At 39.8% G+C, this 20,348-nt stretch overlaps 1 protein-coding gene across 1 annotated transcript; it reads right to left on the reverse strand.

Annotated features, from left to right (window-relative positions):
* Positions 1 to 805: 805 nt before the first annotated feature.
* On the reverse strand, positions 806 to 18,468 carry tfr1b (transferrin receptor 1b). Its single transcript, XM_028569543.1, has 19 exons — positions 18,349 to 18,468; positions 16,377 to 16,436; positions 15,274 to 15,475; positions 14,052 to 14,241; positions 10,988 to 11,125; positions 10,325 to 10,409; positions 10,024 to 10,146; positions 9,817 to 9,912; positions 8,867 to 9,006; positions 8,378 to 8,547; positions 8,134 to 8,253; positions 6,590 to 6,675; positions 6,439 to 6,502; positions 6,289 to 6,356; positions 6,136 to 6,200; positions 5,552 to 5,642; positions 4,750 to 4,977; positions 3,582 to 3,731; positions 806 to 3,266 (listed from the first exon to the last, which is right to left on the reverse strand). The coding sequence occupies exons 2-19, from the start codon at positions 16,407 to 16,409 to the stop codon at positions 3,054 to 3,056; spliced, it is 2,262 nt and encodes a 753-aa protein (XP_028425344.1). The 5' UTR covers positions 16,410 to 16,436; positions 18,349 to 18,468; the 3' UTR covers positions 806 to 3,053.
* Positions 18,469 to 20,348: the final 1,880 nt, after the last annotated feature.

Raw genomic sequence — 20,348 nt, forward strand, 5'->3', positions numbered from 1 at the left:
ATCATAACCTTAACCACTCGAGGTGAAATGCCTAACCCCAACCAATCGAGCTGCTTCGTAGGGCGGGTCTCGGCGTGGCCATAGTGGGATGGTAATTTCCATTTCGCGGCCCGAAATCACAAAAATAATTGCATTTCCTGTTTGGATGTTCAGGCTTCGAAATAAAAGCTCAAGGTTTAAAGTCATAAAAGTGTAATTTTAAATTATTTCCACATGTAATAATTTAATAATTATAATACACATATGTTGCACTTTTATTTTTTTGTATTGAATACAATTTAATTCAATGCAATAAATAACTTAAAAACTAGTGTACTGTCTAATATTTATGTAGTAGCTGCAAACACAGTGGGAACACATACGATTTTTGATATTCTAAATTTAGTGCAGCAGGTGACTGAGCCCAGTATTTGTGGACTAAAGTAAAACCACAATTTCTGGTGGAAAAATTGGAAACAATCACAAATCTCAAATCTGTTGGAATCGCTAGGAACAAATTGTGCTTTTAATCTGAAAAGCATCAATGGAAGCATACAAATATGTTGCTTAAATGAAGAACGGCACTCTCATTAACTGCCACTGTTGAAATATTTGGCTAAAGATGCTGGTTAAAGCACTATTTCATAAGCTTCCCCATTCCCTGAGCATTTAAAAAAAAAAAAAAAGGGGAAGAATGCAAACTCTTTTTTTTTGCCCTTGACATTCGCTGCAACCCAAAATACAAACAATGGAACTTTAGACAAGAATAAATAGGAGTCCTCTGCTGTGAATCTCTGTTATTTACCATGACAGACACAGACATAGATTTACTGGATGCTAAGCCAAAAGGGTTTATTACACTTTTCTGCTAAACATGGAGATCACAAAAACATGAATTCATGAACAGGTTTTGAAACACTGCAGTACACACAGTAGGCGGAAAAGCCATTTCCCAACCACCCAACTTGCCCCCCTCTGGATAAAGTAACCTTAATTTAAACACTTGTTAACAGATATAGGAAAGTCAAAACAGGCCATAACAATAGCAAGCTCAACAGAAGTGACACCAGAAAACAAACAAAAGTCTCCAAACACGTAATAACCTAAATTATGAAACGGTAACGTTCCGTTTGCTCTTGAGGGTATGTTAAAACAAAGTGGATTTTAAATGTAGTTACACTGGTTAAATAGGGCTAACTGACTAATAATGTTCTTTAAACAAGTTTACCTTTCTGTACTTACAATTGTATACAGGTTCAATAAGTTGCAATTACAGTTACCTTTGTTGAATATTTATCTATGGTCTCATATTTTTACTGCTGTTTTATGTTCCTCCTTATGCTAAGGCCTGCCAATATTCTAGGAAAACCACTGATTTTACTTGTATAAGAAGAAAATGATTAAACAAAAATATTGTTTAGTATCTAAACCTAACTTATTTTAAAAGTTCATCATATGGTCCAATTCTGTTGAGCTACACCTTATCAAAAGCCATACAGTACCATGCATTGAAGAGGAAATATGTAATTGACACGCATGCAAAGAGAGTTATAGCTTGTGAATTGAATTTATATGTAGGTGCAACATCTATTGAGTCTTTAAAGTCACTAACACAGAGAAAACAGGATTGAAGGTAACAATGCCTACAGACTCTACAGAGGTTTGTTTCTAACTGAATACAGTACATTTTAATATTCTTCTGTGTGTTTGTGTATGGAGTTGCTTGATTAAATGCAAAAATCGGTAATCGAAAAAAAAAAAACCATTGCTGCAGGAAAATCATAGCCTGGTACAGAAATGTGAGCAAAAATGGAGAAGCACACACACACACATAATAAAAAAAAAAAAAAAGACAAAACTAAATATATATGCAAGTATAAAACTCTGGGAAACACTGTCCCCGATAAGTCGTTCCACCCTTCAGTGAAATATGACAGACACTGCTCCCGATAAATACACATGTAAAAACACACAAACACAATCTCACACACATACACAGGTAGGCAAAAACTACCATCACTGCTTGTCATTATGGAAGACACTGCTTCCGATAATGGGTTTTAGTTATGGAAGACACTGCTCCCGATAACTTTATCATATTATAAACTGCTCCGTAAGTCGAACTGTGCAACATAAATGGCTTTCTTGCAAATTATGGAACCAATCAGCTTAGCTGTCGCGCTAAAAAGGGTGATTTGATCATTTTTGTGCATTATTTATTTATTTTTTAGCATTTTATTCTGTCACCAAGCACGGAATAAATCCAGTCTTAACTCAGTTCTGGGCTCGTTGCTATATAAATAAGAATTTCCCAATATCCAAAGAGTTTCAGTTTTTTTCTCTGCTCCTAGACTTGTTTATGACAGACTGGAACAACTTTTTTCTGCCCTTCATTTCTCCATTTTAATGCATTTTAATTAATAACCATTTTGATGACAGAGTGAAGCACCGCTAATGCACGCCGCTTTCTCATGATTTGATGATGTCCCTTTAGAAAATCGCTTCACACAAAATGGAAGAAATGAAGGCCATAAAATAAAATAAAAATCTAACTTTCTCACGGGCTCCATTTTGTCAGCAACAGTTGAGGAGTCATTTCTGTAGCAGATGCTGCCGGAGGATTAGACAGTATAACCGTCATAATTATGGAAGGCACTGCTTCCGATAACGTTGTATAAAAAGACAAACAATAACTTTATAGTGGGCACTGCCACTGATAAATAAAAAAATAAAAAAAGTATAAATAAGGTTTCTCATTGCTTCAAAGGCGAGAGGACAGAGCACAGGCTTTGACTGGTTCCATGTGGAGCCAGGAGGAGAGGAAGCATATTTCGTCAGTAGTATTAATATTTCTTCAAGTATGTGATGTTGGTTCACAGTTAAGAATATGTTTCTATTTCCATCTCCTCCTGGATCTTTGTGGAAGTACAAGCCTGTTTTGTAAAGGGTGGGGTTTAGACCTGTGATTGACAGCTTGTGCTTAAGTGCCGATATTGGAGCTTCTCCCTCTGCCCTACCTCAAACTTCATTTTAAACACACACGACACCCAGGCTTACAACTCCCCCGTCTTCCTTCAGATTTCCTCATCGATGTCCCAGAGGTTTCCCTCCATGGCGTTGGCACATCCTTGCAGGTTCCAGGTGGCCAGGGCCAGCTGGATGTGGAGCTGCTTCATGTCGGCGTTCTCGGCGATGGATGCCAAAGTGTGGGAGCCCCGACCCAGCAGGAGGTGACGGAAGGGAGTCTCAATGGGGGACACGTATGGAGAGAGAAGGCTGTGCTCAACCTAGGCCAAACAAACAACCATATTAGATTTGTTGAAATATGCAGTCTTATAGTTTCTTATAACATCCATCAATCAATCAATCAATCTAAAAAAGTACAGGCCACAATGTGTCTGGTAAGCATTGAAAGCTTGCATGGAATAGTTTTAACTTATTCTTTGACCAGACGTCTGATTTAAATTGTTAATCTTGCCAATTTTGTAAAATGATAATTCATCCATGGGGAAGTGCTGCTATGAACGCCGCTTTTAAGGATTTAATAACAGTTTATACATGCATGCGAGTACACAGCAGAGGTGTCACGGTATGAAACTTACACTCATGATCCGGTCGTTGAGGATCCGACAGGCTTCCTGGTCATTTAAGTCAGTGTTCTGGATGTCAGTCTTGATGCTCGCAGCAGCTCGTTGGAAGGAGCCGCGTGCACGATTCAGCCAGTTGGGATTCACCCCCTTCAGCTGGCCAGACTACCGAGCAAAGAGTAGAATAAACGTCAACACATTTCTAATAACAAACATATTCTGGTGTTTATAGCTAGATGTCAAAAACATACACTACCGGTCAAAAGTTTGGGGTCACTTAGATATTTCCATTCCACTCCATTATAGACAGAATACAAGCTGATCTGAGTGGGTGGCTGATCTTTAATGCAATATCTACATTGCCCATCATCAGCAACCATTCATCCAATGTTCCAAAGGCACATTCTGTTTACTAATCTGATAGCATTTTAAAAAACTAACTGAGAAAACATCGGAGAACCCTTTTGCAATTATGCAAGCACATAATGTCATCTGAAAACTGCTGCTCTGGTTAAACTGATCTCAGCTGGTATTCTGTCTATAATGGAGTGGAACAGAAATTGTGACCACAAACTTTTGACCGGTAGTGTAATTCATAGCCTCATAAAGAAGGGAACCAAATGACAGCATAAAAAAGGTGTGAGACAGACTGACCCCTATATTCCACCAGGCACTCAGGTCAATGCTCGATATTCCACCAGCCGCGCCGCGTCCCAGAAGTGTGAGTGAAGCGGCTCTCCGCTAAAGACACGCGCCAGGTCTATTTTCACACGAGCCGCGGGCCGTTCAGACAGCCAGGCAGGGAATTAAATAGCGAGAGCATGCAGTCAATTTACCAAAATACCCCCCCAAATATCATTTATGTCTCTTTTACAAAACCACGGATGACGAGAGATTCATCTTAGGAGGTGGAAAAACAGACATCACAGATCTTTTTTTTATAAGGACAAAGGCAGAAAAGAAAAGGCATGGAGTTTAACTGTAGTGGAACGTAGATACCATGTTAATAAACACGGGATTGTTCTGTAAAGAACTTGTAGAGACAATATAACCTGCGAGTCGGGCAGGCAAGACGCTCCGCTTCTGGGACGCTCCAGGTGCGGTATGGCGCGTGGCGGAGGATGGAACAAAACCGGAACGCAGCACAGACGTGCCCAGTGGAGAATGGGGGTGGGAGGCTGACCTGTGAGAGCTGGTTGACACGTTTGTAGACTCGGACCACGGCCTTGGTGAGGACGTTGCTGTATCGGCCGACATCCAGGCGGAGCAGGTGGTCGTGGACCAGTCGCAGGGCCATCTGGCCAGCGAACTGTGCTGCCACTGCCACCATTTCACCGGTGTGATGGCTGGTTGCGTAATTGAGGTTATCCCTGTTGTCCAGGTTGGTGCCATAGTAACTGTACGCCTCAGTCTTAAAAACACCAAGATGTAACAAAGAGAATCAAATAGATGTCAGCTAACTGCACAAAAACAAAACAATGTTTATTTTATGTGATGAGCTTGTACCAAAGAATTTTGAAAATGTGTGCACTTCTTTGAGTAAGCTAAGTGATGGGGTCTTCTTTAAAGATGAACAGGATAGGAGATTATTATCTATTGCAACCTTTTTATTCCAATAACACAGATCTTATTTTTACACAAAGAACTGATCTACAATGTATTCTGACTATCTAATCTTTAGTTTACATGCAACGTCATTAACTTAATCTGAGAAACTCATCTTCATTTCTGTTTCCATTATCTTTATATCAACTTGTAGATAAGATATAGCTGACCCAGAAGCAGTAGCACTGCGTTTGTTTGAAGACGACAGCCACCACGTTCATATAAAAGCTCTACTACACCGATCGTCTGAATCACATTATCTCTACTAACAGGAGGGTTATGTACATCCTAACATTCCCATTATTACTTCTTGTGGGTAAATGTAAGAATACAGAATATCAACAGACTATATCAATAGTTTGTTTTATATCAAGACTCACGTTGGGAGAGATGAAGTGGAAAGAGATGGAGGGAATTCCAGAGAAGGCCAGGAATGGATAGGCGGGGTCGTCCATTGACATTGGCCTCAGTCTGCGCACATTGTATATGTAAAGTTATTGTACTGCACACGGCTATTAGTAACAAAAAGATTACTCAAATATTAAAATAATCGATAGCTGCAGCCCTAGTTACCGATTTAAATCAAATGTGCAAATTTTAGACCGTATTTTATTCAAGCAAAAGCTCTGGCTGCTTGGGTTTAGACAAAATTAATACTTGAATATTCTGGCTTATTTTGTTAGACAGAAAAAAAGGCTTTTACAGAAAAATGCATTTAAAATTTCTCAAATGAAGGAATCTGTATTGGGACCGAAAATCGCGTATATAGGCACTAGTATTTTTTTGACTTCTTTGGCGTTCAAATTTCCTGACTGTATTTGAACAGTTTAATTTCTAAGGACTACAAAAAAAAAAAAAAAAAAACCTGTCCTGACAAAGGGATTTAAATAGTTACAATAGGAAAAAAGCTTTTGGCTGGCTGACTGAATGAAAACTTGGCATTACATATTGGTCGTCTACTCACGTTTTGGCCTCCCAGTTACTTCCCACCATATCGTACACAGTGCCAGAACCAAGAGGGCTGTTCACCTGCATGGACAAGGCAAATCAAAAGTTAATACAAACTGGTTTGTACAGAACTGGATCAGGACTAAGTGGGTTGTTGTTGTGCCGTTACCTCTCTCATCGTGGTCTCGAGGAGGCTGTGGAGCAGCGGGCTTGCTGAGGCCATAAAGCTCCCACGACCTTGTGAGGAGATAAATTCAGTCAACTGACAACCACTGGAGAACCAACTTCTCAGTACAGAGATATAGCGTCCTGTACTTACCCATGACCACTCCATCTAGGCTTATGTAGGTGAAAACACGTTTGTCAATAGAGGACATATAACCCTAAAAACAAGACAGACATATTAAAGAACATTTTCTTTTTATTTTTTTTATTTGTAGGTCCAAATCCAAAGTAATTCAGTTCTTCACCTCCAACCACTCGGTGGCGCCAACACTTCCGTACTCTCCGGCGCTCCAGCTCGCAAACACCAGGCTTCTCCTGGGTCTGAACCCATCTGGGAAAAGGAAAACCCATCATTGATGCAGGAGAAGAAACTCTGTGGGGCGGGGGGGGGGGGACTATGCATGGCAGTAAGCATGACTGGTCCACGTACAGTAAAGCATGTCTGTGCTGCCTTATTTGCATATATGCATTTTCCTGTTAATTCTGAACATTTGATAAACAGAAATGTGCATTATGCTTGAGTAAATGTAACCCAATTAATAAAAGGAAAAGAATAATCAGATATAAATGAAAATCACTGTCCGGTACAGCTGGTTGATGAAACTAGTGATGGGACGTTTGACACCGAGGCACCAAAGCTCGTATCACTACCACAAAGCACACTGGTTCGAAAACAGTTGTGGAGCTCGTTTCAAATTGAAATAAGCGCGTGACTGATGACGTCCGACGCTTCGAACGTCACTGAAACTCCGGAAGGGTTTGCCGGATTCATGTCGCGCTGCGTGCTTACCAACGGCCCGGTAGAATTCACTGCAACATCGCTTGCAATTTATTTGATTAGCCTATTAATGGAAATTAGCCTCCTTACATACACCTGTACCTAATTCTACGTAGCGGTAGAAGGTGGCATTGCTGCTGCAGTTTATTTAATCCATATTTCGCCTAATTAAAACATACATACTAGAGCCCGACCGATATATTGGATTATTCTAGGCATTTTCCAAACTATCGGTATCTGCATATATAATGGCCGATAAATGAATATTTAAAAGATCAAATAAAAACGGACGAAACACCCTTCAACCATGTTATGAGTGTTGGCGTTGCATAGTTCGTACCCCAGAGGGCGCTCTACAACGTCCCTGTTGGCAACACTCGTGTTTAACCCATAATCTTAAATTTGTATTTTTATACATTTTATTTATCAGAACTTTAATATATTTTGATGTTCCTCTGTTCTGTTGTGACAATAAAAAAAGGTTCATTTTTACACTGCATTATCATATTATTTTAGTGAGGACTCATAAAGAACTATAAATAACTAATGTTAGGGAAATCCGTTTTGTTGTTACGCATTTCTGAAAAATTCCTCTATGCAAGAAAAATCCTGTAACTTAGATTCTACAACATGTGAGGACACTGTGACTTGTGTATTGAGGGGGTCGCACCATGACTGAGGTTACGCCATAGCTGATTTATGCCTCCTTAATAATGGGACTACAAACCAGGGGTACGGCGGCTGCCGAGATACCACGTGAAGACAAGAACTTGCAAGAACTGCTGCTTGGGTTTTGTCCTACAACTTTCTGATACATGTATATGTATCTAAAGTTAATATGAGACTTCATACTTTAGTCTGACTTAGTCAAATAACGTGGAAATCTAAAGTTTTTATCTTCAATTTTTCTATTTGTGTTTCCAGGGCTGAGCTCCATTTAAGGGAAGTTGACAAAAAATAAAAAATAAATGTGTATTGTGTCTACTGTCTAGCAAGTGTTATATTTGTTACCATTCTCCACCATCTCGTGAACAGCCTTGGCCAGCTCTATCAGTATTGAGGTGCCAACAGCGGCTTTGGCAAAACCTTCACCCCAGGCGTCTCTCTGAGCTCCCAGTACAACGTAGCGATCTGCAGATTCACATACAGACACCGAAACATTACCTGAGATGTACGATGCAAAAAAAGAAAAAAATAATGCCACTGTAGAGGATTAGAGGAGAGAAAGAAGAAGAAAAAAAAAGAAAAAAGTTACCAGGATCAGTGAATCCTTTTATGACTCCAAACACATTGTGGATCTCTGTGTTGACCTTCACGTTGTTCACCTCAACAGTGATGTTCTCGCTGCCTCCCAGGCTGTAAGCCACTGACGGGAGGCTGCCTTTAAAACCGCTGCTTGCATCTGGTTCAGGGCCGCCAATTTTTCTGGAGAGGATAAAAAGGAGTTTTTCTTTACATTTATTAAAGCAATTTATATACAGCATAAGTCAACTTTCAGATGGTTAAAAAAGAAAAAAATACTCTAAAAAGAGAATTACTGCTGAGGCCACAGTTTAGTCTTTGGAGTGAAAGATAATATCACATAGGGAAATCTACAGTATCTGTAGAAACAGGCGGTGAAATGGAGATAAATTAAAACAGAAATACAGAATTTCTTTTTTTTAACATTTTTTGAAAGTAACCCCTGTGTGTGTGTGTGTGTGTGTGTGTGTGTGTGTGTGTGTGTGTGTGTGTGTGTACATACTGTAGGAGAGCTGAAGCCATGTGGGCGGTGATAGTCTGGGCTGGGATTTTAGGGAGGCCGGACGACTGCGTTGGGGGAAACTGGGTGTGGTTGAAGGAGGGGAACCCAGGGGTGTAGGGGTCGCCTGAACCCAAATGGACCTGAATGGGGACACACACAAAATCAAAATCAATTCCCAATACCATGTTTTACCAAGTGGTTTCAAGTAGGGTTGCACGATATTAACAAAATGTGATATTGATTATGAATATTGCGATAGATATTAATTTCAATATTTTGAAACATGTAAAATGCATCATAACAAATTAAACAAGTTTTCTTACAACATAAGGTTTATTTCAACTGACGGTCATATTGGACTGGTCCAACATGAATGAATGTGAATGAATGAATGAATGAATAAATAAATAAATAAATAAATAAATAAATAAATAAATAAGGACCATGTGTACAGAACAGGACATTTTTTACTGGTTGGACAGCATAAAATAAATAAATAAATAGAACAGGATAACTTTTCTTTCACTTCTCTGATTCGTTCCGTTTTGTCTGTATCTATTTCTTCACTTACACTGTCACTCTGTCAAAATATGCACACGCACACGCTGGTACACTCCATAAGGTTTGTCACGTAGTGGACCCGTGTGCTGACGTGCACTAACGTGCAAGTGGCACGGTAACTGGCCAATGAAACATGATCATTATAGCGTTTCAAGCGGGCTCTAAATCAAAACCCAACTAAGCCACACAGCCAACGGACGGGACACAGCGCTCCAATAAATATTGCATACTTATTGAGACACTTTCGAATAATATTGTGCAACGTGATATTGCGACAACGATATTGAGTCGATATATCTTGCACCCCTAGTTTCAAGTGAAGTCTTTACTGGCAACTTGGCTCAATAGCTTTTAACAGCATGCTACAAAACCGGTACGTGCAAACTCACATGTCCGTAGAGTGCTGTGTCCGCTACATGTGTGTAATCTTGAGCGTCAGGGTAGATTAGAACAGCAGAGGCCCCCTTTGTGGCAGCATTATCAACCTGAGAAAATGAAAACAGGAACATGAAGAATTGAGTGAAGTTCCTGAAAAACTTTTCCAAAAACAATGACACAAGGCATACGGTATAAAAAGGCGTCAGATCAGCCGTCACCTGCTCTGCAAAGCTGATCTTTCCAGCTCGGAGCAGCAACACACTGTCTTTCAGCTCAATGTTCTTCTTCTGCAGAACATCCAGATCCTCCTGACGACCGTAGTTGCCATACACCAGCTTGCCCTATGAACACAAGCACAAGCCAGATAGGCCGATATAGTAGACAGCTTACAGCCAAAATCAACAGATCCAGTTGCAGTTACAGTTTATTGGGCCTTTAATTCTTTTAACGGAAGTTCATTTAAACAAGAGACAAACATTTTCAAGTTTTCATGATATAAGTGGGACTGTATCAACTCACCTCAACTTCCCCAGTGGCACTGTAAGCCAGATACCCTGTAGGCTTGAAGACATCTGAACCAAAACTGACACGGTTTGGACGCTTGCTGCAGATAAGAGGACAAAAGCTTGTTACAATAGGTGCATCTCATAACCCTTATTTGATAGCTCTTCGACTCCTTGGTCCTCGGTTGAACCGGAAATTGTTCTGGCCCTCCTCCACGAAGGTCGTCTCAAAAGCTCTTATTTCTGCCCAGAGGAGCGAGCATCGAGGAGCTATCACCGAGGAGCCATGAGCGAGGATACACGAGAGGAGTCTTCCCGGAAGCCGTGCAGCTTAAAAAGAGTCCCTAACTCACTATGTGACACTTCAGAGGAAAGGTCTCATCACCCCCCATTGGTGGGAGGGACTAACACGCGAGGGAGGGACGCAAGTGGAGGAGCCGAGGAGGCAATTTAAGAGTTATCAGATGCACCTAATGTTATCAATTGTGTTTTAGTTTGTTGGCAACACTTTAATTTACAGGGCCCTCTACCGCGCCCCCCACAGGCCAACAAAAAATTTGGACTTGAATTATCTCCCTATCCGAATGCCAAATTGTGACATTTTAAAGAAATATTCCTCAAATCATTTCTTTTTTGAATCAATGAATATATGAACAACAGTAAATAATGTGTCACCAACCTGTCTGGTGTCTGCAGCTGAACGTAGTGGATGTCAGTCCAGGGCTCCATCTCTGCTTTCTTGAATTGGTCAAAGATGCGGTTTGCCTGGTTCCGGTCTTCCTCACTTCCTGCTGAACGACTGGACAGGTGAAACTCACTGCGGAGAAACAAAATCAACTTTGTCTCAGTTCGGGCGTCTGTTTCAGAAAGCAGGTTTAGTGAAAACTCTGAGTTTGTTAACCCTGGGATGAGGGAAACTCTTGAGTTTTCGGTTTCAGAAAGGGGGGTAGATCAAACCTGAGAGAGAGGGGGAACTCCAGCCCGTTTCAGAAAGAGAGCTAACTTAACCTCAGAGTCAGTTACTATGGTAACTGAGCCTGTGAAGCTAACCTGGTCGGGAGCAGGTTTTCTTCTCTCAGTCTCCTCCCTCTGATGCAGCGCTCTTTCATTTCCTCATTCATCCATTCAGCCTGTATCAGGCGCATTTTAGCGCAGTTTGTTATCTGCATTAGAGGACGGACACCTGAACCGAGTCCATCGGTCACATCAGCGCGATAAGGCATTGTACATTTTAAATTTAAAAAAGCTTATTATGTAGGTAAGCGCCTGTGTTAGCGTGCGCTTGTTGCCCCGTGTGCGCTGATGTTGATCTGTTGACATTTCTGAATGCCTTTCTACAGTTGCTTGATAAAAGCGGGCTTTCCACACAAACAAACGTACACGTGTCATTAGTATGAGAAGAGGAGGAAAAAAAAAAAGCCCGTCGGGCTCGGGTCGGGTTCGGTTACTGCTCTGTCGGACGCGACAACTCAGTTTCCCATCTCAGGGTAAATCAACGCAGAGATCAGGGTTGGACTCAGAGTTTGTTAAACCTCCTTCCTGAAACGGGCCCCAGGCTTCTGAAACTACCCTTTCACACATAGCTCAAAACACTTCAGAGGAAAAAAGGCCAGAAGATGACTCATAACACAGACGTTCTTTGTACATGTACATTACAAGAAGAACTCCTTCAAATTAACAGATACTTGAGAAGGCTGACCTCATTTCATGGCATATTGTTAGTTTCCAACTCTGATCTGCAGAACAACAGTGATGGAAAGTTACTAAGTACATTTCCTCAGGTTCTGTAACAATCTGAGCCAGCCAGTCGCAAAAACAACACTTTCAGTGGACGGACAAAGCGCCACCTTTATCAGCTGCGATATTAAAATGATGAATACATAATGCAATCCTATAACATATATTATGAAATGGACCATTTTGCATTGTGAGTACTTTAAGTATATTTTGATGACAATACTTTTGCTCGAGAAAGATTTTGAATGCAGGACTTTTACTTGAAACAGACTACTTTTACACTGTGGTATTGCTACTTTTACTCGGTCATAGATCAAAGCAGTTCCCCGCGATCAGTTTGCAGACTGCTTGGCCATAAAGCATTTTTTCAAAGGGTTTGTATGAACCTAAGATGGCTTTGTTTTTTCCCCCCTATCAAACAGCAAAAGGGTTCAACTTTCCATTAGTAGTGGTACACATAAATAAACAGACAGGATATGGGTCATAGAAACACTTCTAAACATAACACCAGGAGGATATGAATTAGTGTGAAGACTTTTCTGCTCTCTGTGCTCAGTCTTGCTAAACTTTTGAAAATGAAGAAATCATTTCTGATGTTGATACCATGTCCTAGCCTTCTTCACTTTACAAGGGAAAGAAAAAGAGATGAACATTTTTGTTCATATTGCTCAGTTCTGACTTGGGAGTTTTTTTTTTAAATAGATAAATAGTCAGCAAGTGAGAACCATGAAAATGTTACAATTACTGACATCATCATCATCATTATTATTACTACTACAACAGAGGAAGCGGTTACCTAACAATAATCTATGGAGAAGGGATGGGGCTGAATATGTGTATACTTCTTCCCACTACTTTTCCAATCTAAATTAAGTGTTTGTTACACATGTATCTCTATACTTTCTATTTTTTTGTATGGCCTTTGTTTTCTTTTAGATGTTCGAAATAAATTTCAACAAATCAAATTGAATTTCAAACGTTTGGATATTTGAATGTATATGGCAAGTGGTGGGTTTGAGTGCTGGTGGTGGGAGAAATGAAAGACCTCCGTTTGGCTGTGGGTGCTTCTTTGGGTCAACGTCATCTATTAAAGTCATGGAACTTATTATTATTATTATTATTATTTTCTTTTTATTTTCCATTACAAAATCAAACCCATTGTAACCTTCCTCCGTCTCGTTTGTTTCTCAGACTGTCTGCAGTTTTATTAAAAATAAAAAGGTTCTCTGATCCCTCTCATCCAGTTAATTGTATATGTATAATGTATTATTCCTTTCCCTCTAACAGAAAGCTGAAGGCTATTGAGACCAAAACAGTACCTGGCTGGCACAAATCATTACCACTGTGACATCTATTTATTTTTATTGATTGTAACGGGGATCACCAAAGCACTTTTCCTCTTCGGTCCCCCTACAGGTTGGAAGCGGAATTGTCCATTACCGCCGTCTTAATGTCCCATTATGTCTCATTCGAACTACAGATCCGCTAGCAAAATTACAAATCCCACTATGGCCACGCCATGACCCGCCCTACGAAGCAGCACGATTGGTTGGGGTTAGGCATTTGACCTTGAGTGATTAAGGTTAGGATAGCTGTTTGGTCAGGGGATAGGAGCTGAACAAATGGGGTTACGTAATCTTGTGTAAGCATGGACGCCTGGCCAATAAATGCTATTAAAGGGCGGGTCTTGGCGTGGCCATAGTGGGATTCGTAATATCGCGATCCGCTACCCGATCTGGCAAACTTGCATAGTGCAGTTATAGCAGATACAGGGCCGCAAAGCGAATGCAGAAGTGCCGTTCACCCTGTTAATAGTTGATGAACCACCATTTTGGAAACATTATTTTAAAAAATGTACAAAAGAATCTTTGGTGTTGCTTTAAGAAATTGGGAGGTTTGTTTGATTGTCGGGTGTTTGTATGTTGGTGTTCTCTTTTGGCTTCGCCTTCAGTATAACAACATAACAGTGAGTGTGGTTGGAAAAGATCTGCACATGAACAATGTACCTCAGAGTTTTGTCAAATGCGCGGCTGGTGAGTTTCTGTGCGAGGAGTTGGCTCAGCGGAACCTCCGGAGCTGGTACAACAACAGGTGACGTAACAACAGGTGGCGTAGCGGTCGTTCCTTCCGGCTCGGTGCCACAGTTCACCGACTCCACCTGAGTTTCACGGTGACCGAGGTAACCAATCATGTAGCCTGAAGGACAAATAGAGCAATGACCTAATTAAGGCACTTGTACAGAGATATGCAATTCATTTTCCACTTTGTCTCTAAAGTTACAGCTAAATAAGTTGCAACTTATTTGTAGGCCACAGCTAGATTTTGAGTGTGTTACTGGTATAAAATGGAGTACAGTTGTGTAGACTGGTTTTTGAAGTATGCCATTTGTTTGCAGTAATTCTTCCAATCGAACTCTCATTTTTTGAAGCAAAAAAAACCCCCCACAACTTACTGGTACCAGCTTCTAAAATGTAAAAATATTCATTGTTTTCCATAGGGCTGGGCGATATGGAGAAAATCCGATACCACAATATTCTTGACCAAATGCATCGTTATTGCAACGTTATTGTAGGGTGGACAATTGGTGCTTTCACAAAACATTTTTCACAATGAGATTTTAGATAAATAAATCATCAATAATGTGGTAAACCGTGAGTGAAATTAAAAGACAAAAAACAAACAATTGTTTTCCAGCTATATACGGACTGTTTAATGCATGCATGTTAGGGAATCGCCAGAAGCCTCACGATACGATAGCATCACGATACTTTATGTATTGCAATATTCTGCTATATATTGCAACTTATTACCTTTTTTTCCAATTTCAAAACTTTTCCCAATTTCAAGTCATGTCCGCAAAAGGAAACTTTGTCAAAATCTGTTTTATCTAAAAAGATTGTTGTCTCCGTTTGTTCATCTCCCTTCAATTTTATTGCTGCAAAATGGGATTGTCAAGCAGACAAACTGACCAACACATATAATAAAAAAAGGACCAAACTTTTGGATACTTGGAAAATAATGCAATACTATACTGTATTGATTTTTCCCCCACCCCAAGTAATTGTATATCACAATATCTGGATATATGATTTCATCAAGATATGATTCCATTGAAAGAAGTATCATATTGAATTATCGCCCAGCCCTAGGTTTCCACCGTTATATATTGTATATATTGTATCATTTAGATAAAGAAAGAGGGGCATGTTAATGATGAGTGTGGCGTACCGGTGACAAATATCAGCAGAATCCCCAGGGCCACGTAGCAAACAGTACCCCGTTTCTGATGTGGGGGTGCTGGTCTGAAGCTCGGAGATCCCCCGGCCTGCTCCTCGGCCTCTGTGGCGCCATCCGACAGTTTGACCTCAACATGTCTTTCTCCGTCCTCTGCCGGCTGCAGAGTGAACCTGCTGTAGCGCTCACTTTTTATCTAGAGAGGGAGAAGGACAGGAGGAGATAATAGTGAAAACTATGAGAGCCATGTGTTCCATTCTGATCCCACAGCTGCATGGGAGCACGGGTAGCCAAGTGGTTACAAAAGGTCTAACCATATTTTATAATCAGACGATGCAAAATGGAGCAAAACACATTGTCTTATTAACCCGTTTACTGTAGATACAAAATTTGAAAAACCCAGGGTGCAAACTACGGGGGAGCTCGGCTCCCCTTAAGACATGGGCTCCACTGAAAACGTGGGGGGAGGAGGGGGGGGGTCCTCTAAAAATATTTTGACGTGCAATTTCAGTTTTGTGTAATTGCTCAATTTAAACCTAATTCACTTCAATAAAGATAACTATATATGCTATTCTTGTCATGAGCATCAAGATGTGGCGGCGCAAATTCAAAAAATGTTTGGTACATGTTAACTCAAAGATTCGTAGAAAAAAATATAAACCTTGTAGGCTATTCATCGACGTGCAAAGTCCTTGATATCCATTCTGCAGTTAGCATCATATAGCCATGGCAAAAAGAAAACAAGGCAGTTTAATTTTGGATTTACTAAGAAATTGTGGCGCCTGAACCGTTGTTCATGTGAAATCTCAAGGACAGCCTGATGCTTTGTTTATAGACTATATTTGTGGGTGGCTGTTTGACCCATCAATTCCTGTCGATAAAGCATAATAGGGTAAATCCTGTATAGTGCATACACTTGTAGCCGTTATGCATCTTTGTAATTCATTGTAAGTTGCAAGCGCACGACCCTCCTCCCCCCCAGGTGAGAAAAAAAAAGTGGGCTCCCCCAAAGGCCACGGTATAGTTCGAACACTGGAAAAACCTTTTTAAAAAAAAGTGTAAAAGATCAACTTTGAATACAAGTAACAAGCACTCACCATGCTGTTGAACGCAGACCTCACTCGATCCATTGTTGCGGTTGTTTCAAAGAAAAAAAACCTGGGTATAGAAAATATAAAGATTCAGATTGGCAACGTAGAAACACAAATGCGAAGATGGAAAGACCAAAGGAAACAGAGAGGGAGGGAGAGGATGTGTGCAGAGTCTGGTTTTCTAACAGAGTTGCTATTCAGAGGACTATGAAAAGGTTGCTGTAGGTCTGCAGGGAGGAGTGTTTTCTCTGAACATTAAACTGACTGACTCTTATTCACTGAAACCAGCATTAAAAAATGTATATACAGGATTAAGTAGGTTTCTTACTTGCTTTTTTTTGTCATAAGATAAAATGTTTATTTTGAGTTTACTTTGCCACACACACAAAGATAATAAGGAAACTACTTTGTACTCCGTTACACACACACACACACACACACACACACACACACACACACACACACACACACACACACACACACACACACACACACACACACACACACACACACACACACACACACACACACACACACACACACACACACACACACACACACACACACACACACACACACACACACACACACACACACACACACACACACACACACACACACACACACACACACACACACACCCTTCAGGTACTGTCCACATCACAGCAGTGATACCTTTGTTTCATTCATAAACATGTCACACGTAGACTACACTGAGGCGTCGGTCTGAGCTTAATAAGAACGTTGGCACCAACTGACAAAACCACCTGCATGTTTCCATGAAAGCGTTCCTTCCTTATAGGTGGGGACTGACACAATGCACCAAGCTTACTGGTAATTCAAACCACTTCTACATTCCTGAGCTAAAGCAGGAAATGGCTACTGATTCATTATCCAGAGGTAATACATATTTAAAGTATCCAGATTTAATGCAATCATTAACTGATGAAAACATCAAAATGACAAAAGGGGCTTGGGTCCATATTGAAACTGAAAAATCAACTGAAAGTATTACAGCAAAGCCAGAAAAGCTCAGTTATGCCTCTCCAAAAGACTCAAGAGAGCATTTTTTTTGGCGGTTTGCACAGGCTCTAACTACTTCCTTGTTTTATCATAGCCTTACAGACACATCAACCATGCTGATTTTAGCTATATGACAGCCTAAAAGTAACAAGAGTTACAGTGCAGTAATAAACACAATACGTTGGAGGTAATTTAGACGCAGTGTCACCATGGGCCTCAACATTATCTATTCATCTGAGGATTGTTTTCTCAATTAATCAAATTGGACCTATAAAATGTCAGGAAAAAGAAATGAATCGATCATCGAAATGGAAGCACAATAATTTCCTGTCAATCAACAATCATGTCAACTCTAGACACAACTGGTTAATAAGCATATTTTAGAAATCCTCACAAACATTTATGTTGCATGTTTAACTCTCAATATATTTAGTAAATAAGTAAGCTAAAAAGAAAAAAAAAACGCATATTGTGCATGATATTAAACATATTATCAGCGATATTAAACAAGGGGAGCGGTCACATTGAGGTTGCATCACGTCACTCAAGGTTTTTCTCTAGACATATTTTGACACTTTTGCATGTCTGACCAGGTCTTTTTATGAATATATTTGGAAGAGATTATTGTTTTTTTAGGGGAGTGCAAGAATATTCCCTCATCACACTTGCAAACTAGGGACAAATCAAAAACAAGGCTTTCATATTAAAAACAATACATACACATTTTGTCAATTAATTACTGTAATATGAATTTATAAACGAAACATTATGATACAGTCAAAGGACATGCGACACTGAAAATACCTATTTGTGAGTAACGTTAAGCTAGCTAGTTAGCTGCACGTTTGGTCTTTTCGGTTGAGGGAAAGACTCGCGTAAAAGACAATGCAGCTCAACAACTGTCTAACTATATAATATACAAATGAATAAAAGGTCGGTCAATGTCAGTAATCTCACCTTATTGCCGGTCAAAAACTACACGTCCTCTGCTGCGAGTGAGCTGCTAGCTGCTTCCTCCTTCCTCCTCATGAATGTATGAACGTCCTGATAAGGGTCACAGCACTTCCGCCTTGGCCTTGCGTCATCTTGCAATCAGCGCCAATCAGTCACGTACACATTGTTAAAGGTAACACCCACTTTAGTCCGTGTGTGCTGGAGTCCCCATTACACCATGGTAAAGCCCACGAGCAGTACATTTACTCACACTAAGTAGGCCTACTGTATTCAGTATTGAGGTATTTCTACTCCCCTTCCATTTTATGATACCTTATATTTTACTCTACAAGATTCAGAGAGAAATATTGTACTCTTTATTTCACTACATTCATTTGACACATTTTGAAGAATAGGATTTGACATTCAAAACATATAGTGGTGGAAGAAATATTCATATCCTTTACTTAAGTGCTAATACCACACTATAGAAAAGTACTCCACAAGTAAATGTACTGCATTGAAAACCTTATGAAATTAATAAATAGTAGAAGTACTCATTCTGCAGAAAAGAAATATCCCTGTCAGTGTTTTACTACTATATATGATGTTTTTAGATTAAAATTGCTTGTGCATCAATGCTGATGCTGCATATTTTTAAAAAAAGTACCATTCTGTATAATGAATGATTGTATAATGATGATATTTTGTATAGTGTGTGTAGGATTACTGATTTTACTTGAGTAAAGGCTCTGAATAACTCACCCACCACTGCTTATGTACTGCTAACTAGACCAGCCAGTGATGGAAAGTCACCATACATTCATTGAAGTATAGTGTTTTTAAAGAGTAACTTATAACCAGGCTAAAAGGCACATAACTTTCATTTAATTGGATAAACGTGTTTTTGAAGTCTCGTGGATTTAATGAAAAATGACACCACAAGGAAATAAAAAATACAGAAGTTACCTGAAATCATTTGCATAGGAAACTCCAATAACCTGTTAACCTTGACATTGCTGTCTGTGGTGTCCTATAAACACAGATATGCAGTCTGTTCAGTGGGTGGAGTTGCTGACAACAATCAAGAGCTGTTGATGCCTCTGGCTAACCTTCTTATGGCTTTAATTCCTTATGGTAAAATATGTCTAAAATCGATGTTATACTGTGCACTCCTTTTTGACAAACAAGAAAAAACTGTTGACATCAGCACCACCAAGAGTTACGTACATTCAAGTGGGATGTGTTTAAAGTTGTTCTCAGATGTATGATTATAGGTTATAAGTGAAGGAGACATTGCTACAGTACAACTGCTCTTTATCAATAATCCCCTCAGATGGGAAATGATACACCCATAAGACTGTAACTGCAGAAAAGGAGATTTACAGTAATATGGTAATATGACCTTACTCTGCAGTGTCAGCACAGATGGTGTCTCACCAGTAATCTGTCAGTGCAAAGCGCTTCAATGTAGCACCTTAAAATGTGGGAAATGTGGGCAGTCAGTTACTGTAACTAAGGGACTCTATGAACTCTATGTACTGGAAAAAAGATTGAATAGTTACTTCAGACACTTGCCTTTAGTTTGAGTCATAGATTTAAAAAAAAGGTGCAGTTTGTCATATGCAGAGAACAACAATCTGTAACAGGGCTTTACACTGTAGCTGTAGGACCAAATATGTCAGTTTTGAGAAACAGTGAATCTTTATACAGGCTATCTGCAGGTTGTGACAAGTCTTAAGTGTTAATTTATTTTTTGAGGAATCCATTGTTATTTATCCTGGTCCAGGTCACGTTAATTTAATTAACTATATCAATAGGAATTATCGTTTTATACTGCTGGTAATTACTGAAAAATGGGACATAATAATAATTCCACATCATATCGTCACTACTGGTTTACCATATGACCAAGAAACAGTTATTAAATTGCATTCTATGAAGGAATCCTGCAGAAACCAAGTTTATAGTTAGTAGGGATTGAACATTGTCTTTTTAAAGAGCTTTTTCTAACTGCCAACA

The sequence above is a fragment of the Perca flavescens genome, chromosome 22 (genome assembly GCF_004354835.1).
Source record: "Perca flavescens isolate YP-PL-M2 chromosome 22, PFLA_1.0, whole genome shotgun sequence".
Taxonomy (NCBI): Eukaryota; Metazoa; Chordata; class Actinopteri; order Perciformes; family Percidae; genus Perca; species Perca flavescens.